This window comes from Musca domestica, unplaced genomic scaffold (genome assembly GCF_030504385.1).
Source record: "Musca domestica strain aabys unplaced genomic scaffold, Musca_domestica.polishedcontigs.V.1.1 15, whole genome shotgun sequence".
NCBI classification, from domain to species: Eukaryota; Metazoa; Arthropoda; class Insecta; order Diptera; family Muscidae; genus Musca; species Musca domestica.
In genome coordinates this window covers 784,107-791,070 of record NW_026712207.1, presented here as the reverse complement: position 1 = coordinate 791,070, position 6,964 = coordinate 784,107, and the positions used below count along the sequence as shown (strand labels likewise).

General features: G+C 37.8%; 1 protein-coding gene across 1 annotated transcript; it reads right to left on the bottom strand.

The window, feature by feature from the left end:
* Nucleotides 1-2,093: 2,093 nt before the first annotated feature.
* Nucleotides 2,094-4,373, bottom strand: LOC101890628 (gustatory receptor for sugar taste 61a). Its single transcript, XM_059119842.1, has 6 exons — nt 4,185-4,373; nt 3,951-4,120; nt 3,621-3,743; nt 2,620-2,774; nt 2,294-2,546; nt 2,094-2,232 (listed from the first exon to the last, which is right to left on the bottom strand). Exons 1-6 carry the CDS (start codon nt 4,357-4,359, stop codon nt 2,143-2,145), a joined length of 966 nt encoding a protein of 321 aa, XP_058975825.1. The 5' UTR covers nt 4,360-4,373; the 3' UTR covers nt 2,094-2,142.
* Nucleotides 4,374-6,964: the final 2,591 nt, after the last annotated feature.

Below are 6,964 nucleotides of genomic sequence, written 5' to 3'. Positions count from 1 at the left end.
ACCTAGAAAGTGAAAATGTTGTTTGTTGTAAACAATGCACTGGCCGTTTGTTGACCCGGCTAAACCCGCGCCACGTTTTTTGGGGGTGGATTTTCCGTTATCTTTTTTCATCCATTGTTTGTTTTTAATTTCGACAAGCCACGTGCTTTTTTGTGGGAGGGTGGAAGTTGTTATTTTTGTTATATTCCCTTTCGTCATTTTTATTCGCATTTGTTTTGGTTGGGGTTTTTATTTTGATTCGAATATTCTGTGGGATGTGGATTTTATGTGGAACCCATTGTCATTGAAGGACAATGACATTGAACTTCAAAGTGAAAGTTGGAGAGGAAAAAAGTTGTCGAGAGAAAATGATTAAAAAAAACAAACTATGAAACGAGGGACTTTTATTAAAGAGGGAAATATGAGCGAGCTGGATATGGTCTCTCTTTAGACCAGCTGGAAATGATCTCTCTATAGAACAGCTGGAAATGGTCTCTCTATAGAACAGCTGGAGATGGTCTCTTCATAGACCAGCTCTGGAGGTGGTCTCTTCATAGACCAGCTCTGGAGGTGGTCTCTACATAGACCAGCTCTGGAGATATTCTCTTCATAGACCAGCTCTGGAGTTGGTCTCTTCATAGACCACCTCTGGAGTTGGTCTCTTCATAGACCAGCTCTGGAGGTGGTCTCTTCATAGACCAGCTCTGGAGGTGGTCTCTTCATAGACCAGCTCTGGAGGTGGTCTCTTCATAGACCAGCTCTGGAGTTGGTCTCTTCATAGACCACCTCTGGAGTTGGTCTCTTCATAGACCATCTCTGGAGGTGGTCTCTTCATAGACCAGCTCTGGAGGTGGTCTCTTTATAGACCAGTCTCTTCATAGACCAGCTCTGGAGGTGGTCTCTCCATAGACCACCTCTGGAGTTGGTCTCTTCATAGACCAGCTCTGGAGGTGGTCTCTTCATAGACCAGCTCTGAAGGTGGTCTCTTCATAGACCAGCTCTGGAGGTGGTCTCTTCATAGACCAGCTCTGGAGGTGGTCTCTTCATAGACCAGCTCTGGAGGTGGTCTCTTCATAGACCAGCTTTGGAGGTGGTCTCTATAGACCAGCTCTGGAGGTGGTCTCTATAGACCAGCTCTGGAGGTGGTCTCTATAGACCAGCTCTGGAGGTGGTCTCTATAGACCAGCTCTGGAGGGGGTCTCTATAGACCAGCTCTGGAGGGGGTCTCTATAGACCAGCTCTGGAGGGGGTCTCTAGAGGTCGTCTTTGCTATAGACGAGCTCTATAGAGGTTGTCTTTGCTATAGACGAGCTCTATAGAGGTTGTCTTTGCTATAGACGAGCTCTATAGAGGTTGTCTTTGCTATAGACGAGCTCTATAGAGGTCGTCTTTGCTATAGATTAGCTCTATAGAGGTCGTCTTTGCTATAGATGAGCTCTATAGAGGTTGTCTTTGCTATAGACGAGCTCTATAGAGGTTGTCTTTGCTATAGACGAGCTCTATAGAGGTTGTCTTTGCTATAGACGAGCTCTATAGAGGTTGTCTTTGCTATAGACGAGCTCTATAGAGGTTGTCTTTGCTATAGACGAGCTCTATAGAGGTTGTCTTTGCTATAGACGAGCTCCATAGAGGTTGTCTTTGCTATAGACGAGCTCTATAGAGGTTGTCTTTGCTATAGACGAGCTCTATAGAGGTTGTCTTTGCTATAGACTAGGTTTTCGAAGCCTCACCTCATTTTACACGAGTTGAGGACTTGTCTGTATGTTAGACGAGTTGAAAACTCGTCTTTGCTCGAGATGAGTTGAAAACTTGTTTCTATTTTAGACGAGTTAAAAACTCGTCTCTTTTTAATACGCATTTTTAGACTTGTCTATATTTTAGATGAGTTGAAGACTCGTCTTTATTTTAGACGAGTTGAAGACTCGCATTTATCTTAGGCGAGTTGAAGATTCGTAATTATTTTAGGCGATTGGAAGCCTCGGCTTTATTTTAGACGAGTTGAATCGTCGTCCTTATTTTAGACGAGTTGAAGCCTCGTTTCGAGTCTTATTTCGTCTCTTGTAGACGAGTCATAACTCGTCTCTCTTAGACGAAAAAATTTTTATAAATTTGATAAAAAAAAAATATATATATTTACAAAAATAATATTTCAAATAAAAGGATTTAAGTACACAAATCTGGCAGATCTCCCTCCCGACTTTTGGCATCCAACTGCAGGAGCATAAACTCATAGGTAACAATGGTGGACATCATCTGAAATACCATAAACCAATATTATATATTGAAATTGTATGATATAACCTCCGAAACTCACCCCAAAGAACCCCTGCCGCGTAACTGTATAGAAGTATTTGCCCGTCAATCCCAGCGGTTCATCTAAAATTTGTGCCAAAAACCGTTGTACCTCCTCAGTCCAACAGCCACTCGGCACCAGATACAGGGTCTTCAAGGGCAACAGAGAGGCATCTCGTATTCGCGAGGCAAACATAAAAACACCACAAGTTCGACCAAGCAAAAATGCCAAAGACATCCAAAAGTACACAGTACTAATGGGATAGCGTAGTTTTCTGCAAGAGAGAGGGGGAGTTATTTATTGGATGATGTTTGAAATTTTGAAATGGGGTGGGGGAAAATGCTTACGTAAATATATTCAGCAGTTGATTACAAATGAAATACATATTGTTGATTGATGATAGGAGTACGATGGCCGAGAGATGCTCATTCACCTTTTCCATGAATTCACACAAGAGGATGTGATGCTGGCGAATTTGATTCCACAGGGCATCGGGGACGTACTGGAAGGAAGTAATATAATTAAAAATGTCCTATAGGTGGAAGATCGTCAATTGTTCGTCTGTAGATAGAAGAGCTTTTAAAGCTCTTCTATGGATAGAAGGCCTTTTAGAGCTCTTCCATGGATAGAAGACATGTTAAAGCTCTTCTATGGACCGAAAACCTTCTGAAGCTCTTCTATGCCTAGAAGACATTTTAAAGCTCTTCTATGGACCGAAAACCTTCTGAAGCTCTTCTATGCCTAGAAGACCTTTTAAAGCTCTTCTATGGATAGAAGACCTTCTGAAGCTCTTCTATGGATAGACGATCTTTTAAAGCTCTTCTATGGCTAGAAGACCTTCTGAAGCTCTTCTATGGCTAGAAGACCTTCTGAAGCTCTTCTATGGCTAGAAGACCTTCTGAAGCTCTTCTATGGATAGAAGGAATTTTAGAGCTCTTCCATGGATAGAAGAGATTTTAAAGCTCTTCTGTGGATAGAAGACCTTTCAAAGCTCTTCTATGGATAGAAGACCTTTCAAAGCTCTTCTTTGGATAGAAGACCTTTTATAGCTCGTCTATGCCTAGGAGACCTTTTAAAGTTCGTCTATGCCTAGAATACCTTTTAAAGCTCTTCTATGGACAGAAGAGCCTTAAAAGCTCTTCTATTTATAGGAGAGCTTTAAAAGCTTTAGTATGGACATAATACCTTTAAGAGCTCTCCTATAAATATAAGAGCCTTTAAAGCTCTTCTATGGATCTTCAAAAACTCCTTTTTAGGTAGAAGAGCTTTTAAAGATCTTCTACGGATAAAATAATGTTTGAAGAGCTTTCAAAGTCCAAGTTCAAATCCAAAGATAAATTCAGCTTACATTTCCTTCCAAAAGCTCTATGCGCTCGGCAAACTGTTGGAAGCGTGTTGCAATGCCCAAACTAACAGCCATAATGAAGAAATCCATAAAATTCCAGGTGACCGTAAAAGCGGTATTGAAAAACTGTAGAGAAAAGAGTTGAGAAGTGGAGGATGTTAGAAAATTAAAAAAAAAATTACTCTAAAATGAGGGAGTAATTCCCATATCCCACAATTCGTGATACTAAAATTATGTTTTTTTTTTTTTTTTTTTTTTGGAAAAAAAATCACTTTTTGTACCACAAATTTTTAAGGACATTCGCAAGGATTAGTAATCTGGAAGTCAACATACAAACGTCAAAATCACCACCATAATGTGATAGTCGAAATAGGTGAAGACATCACTCATCAGGGCCGTTTCTAAATATTCCTTGTAAGAGTGGCGGGTATCCTCCGGATGGCAGACTAGGCGTTCCATCAGGAAGTTATAGTAGTGGGAGGCAAAGTACATGCCATTTTCCACTAAAAGCAAGGGAAAAGTTTGTTTATTATTCGTTTATGACAGAATAGTAATCTTTCCACTCACAAAAGGCCAAGGACCAAAAAACTACCGTTAGGATTCGCAACTGTTTCAGCAGGGACCATTTAGGCGGCTGATAGGGAGGCTTCAGGAATATCAAATCAATTCGTGTCCAGTGCATAATTAGTTCAGGCCAACCCCGAGCTATGCTCAGGAAATTTAGAAAAACTGTCATACACATGAAGAAAAAGAACATGCCAACTGGAAATTAAAAAAATTGAAGAGATTATCTCAAAATATATTTCGAAAAAAAAATCCGTTATAATTAGTTGAAAAAAATTAAAAAAAATATTAAAATTGATCGGAAGAATTAAAAAAAAATCGCAATATTTTGTCGAATAATAAAATAATAAAAAAAAATAATAAAAATAATAATCAAGTTAAATGCAGAAAGTTCGGCCCGGCCCTCCACCATTTGAAACGAATTTGGAATTTTTCAAAAAATAAAATCCTTAAAAATATTCGTTATATTGGGGTCTATACGACGTGGACTCCAACATACATAGGCATTGTTTGTCATAAGCCATTACCATATTCAAATTCGAATGTCGTATACAGGGAGGTTCCGTTATATCGGAACTGTGTGAAGATCTGGACCTGCATAGACAATTTTCTATCACAGGCTTTAGCATACATTACATTACGAACTTCAAATACGACATCTCAAACAATTTCGCTGGGTATTATACTTAAACACTTTAAAATACCGAATATAGAGAGGTACTGTATATAAGAGCTTAAACGAATACCTGGACCTGCATAGACAATTTTCTGTCACAGACTGTAGTTCCCATTACGAACTCTAAATACGTAATTTGAAACAATTCCGGTGAATAATGACGCTAAAATCATCACCGAATATTGGGAGGTACCGTTATATGGGGGCTATACGAAGACGTGGACCTGCACAGAAAATTTTCTGTCATAGGCTGAAGTAATTGTTTTCCTGTTTCGGATTTGAATATGACAAAAGTTGCCTATGCAGGACCACGTGGTCGTACGACTACATTTGGTATTTTAAAGAATTTAACAGAATATTTAACGGATTTTATTTTTATAAAAATTTGCCAAATTCGTTCCAAATGGTGGAGGGTATTCAAAGTTCGGCCTTGCCGAATTCTCAGCTTTTTTACTTGTTTTAGCCCTACTTTCATAATCTGCTGGAATTCCCCACCAAAAAAAAAAAAGAAAAAAAAATAATAAAATAAATTTTGCCTCCCAGTGTTATTGGCGGTCATGGAACTTACTTATATTTTTTGGATTCAATCCAACCTTCAGCAGACTATCGGAGACATGTAGGGTTTTCCAGCTGCCAAAAAATAGAAAAAGCACGGTTGTGGTAAATGTCAGGCAGGGTATTTTGAAAGCAAGGCGATAAGGATTGCAGGACATCGAGTTGACCAAGGGCATAAGGCCAAATATTTGAGCCAACAGCAAACCTTTATGAGAAGAGAAGAATTACAAATTAATTTCTGAAATTCCAGGGAAAATTTCCAAAGCCCCACATGGTCTCATGGCCCGATGAAACGTATCCAAATTACCAAAATCCTGTCGATGATGTAGCTGGGCAAATTTATTTAAAATTCGTTTTTGTTCGCGTCTTCGTAGTTTGAGATTTGTCCAAACTTTCCAATGGTATTTGGAGAGAGGCATATTTTTGTTTTTTTTCCGAACACCTTGAGTATGGCAAATTCCATTCGAAACTGATGACCACATTTGCGGGTTGCCACAAGGTGTCTCACCCTGGCCACAATTATGAATGCATGTTGATATCTAATACCTGTGATTCGTATCGAAATTATTTGAATATAATTATGGGGTCTGGGTATAAAGTTTTAAGGGTGTTGTTGTTGTTGGCGCTGTTGTGAAAACAGACAGACAGTTGTATTAAGTAATTATAATGAGCCAATTAAAACGCACTCATTCATAATTCGCAGCTCATTGGCAATTCTGCGTTCAGTTAATTGGGGGTCATTAATTTTGTCAAAGTAAATTATAATCAGATTTTTTTTTTCGCCATTATTTGAAGACCCTAAAAAGGTCTTCCAGGGACCGAAGGCCTTTAAAAAAAATTTTTTTTAAGGATATTTCTCAAGGACCTTCTGAGAATCAATCCTTTAAGACACATTCCCAAAATTCCACGAAAAAATATTTCATCGCGAAATCTTCAAAATCAAATCGGTGAATTTGTATGTTTGTAAAATTTTTTTGAAACGTCACAAATTATCCTTTTCTCCATAATTTTCCGCTTTTTCTGTCAATATTCAACAACAGTGACAACATTCACTCATGCAATATTTGGGTGTGTCAACTGGCGGAGGTGAAAAATGATAAATAAATAAATCGTTTAGACTCAAATATGCAAACAAATATGAAGAGGTACACACATCCAGAAAAATATATTAAAAATAGAAAATAAAATAATAATTCAGGTTCCTTCTAGTCCTTGAAAAAAAGTAATGTTTAAAAAATCCACGTTTATTTGGTCCTTGAAAAAAATAATCTTTAAAAAATCCACGTTTATTTGGTCCTTGAAAAAAATAATCTTTAAAAAATCCACGTTTATTTGGTCCTTGAAAAAAATAATCTTTAAAAAATCCACGTTTATTTGGTCCTTGAAAAAAATATTCTTTAAAAAATCCACGTTTATTTGGTCCTTGAAAAAAATAATCTTTAAAAAATCCACGTTTATTTGGTCCTTGAAAAAATAATCTTTAAAAAATCCACGTTTATTTGGTCCTTGAAAAAAATAATCTTTAAAAAATCTACGTTTATTTGGTCCTTTA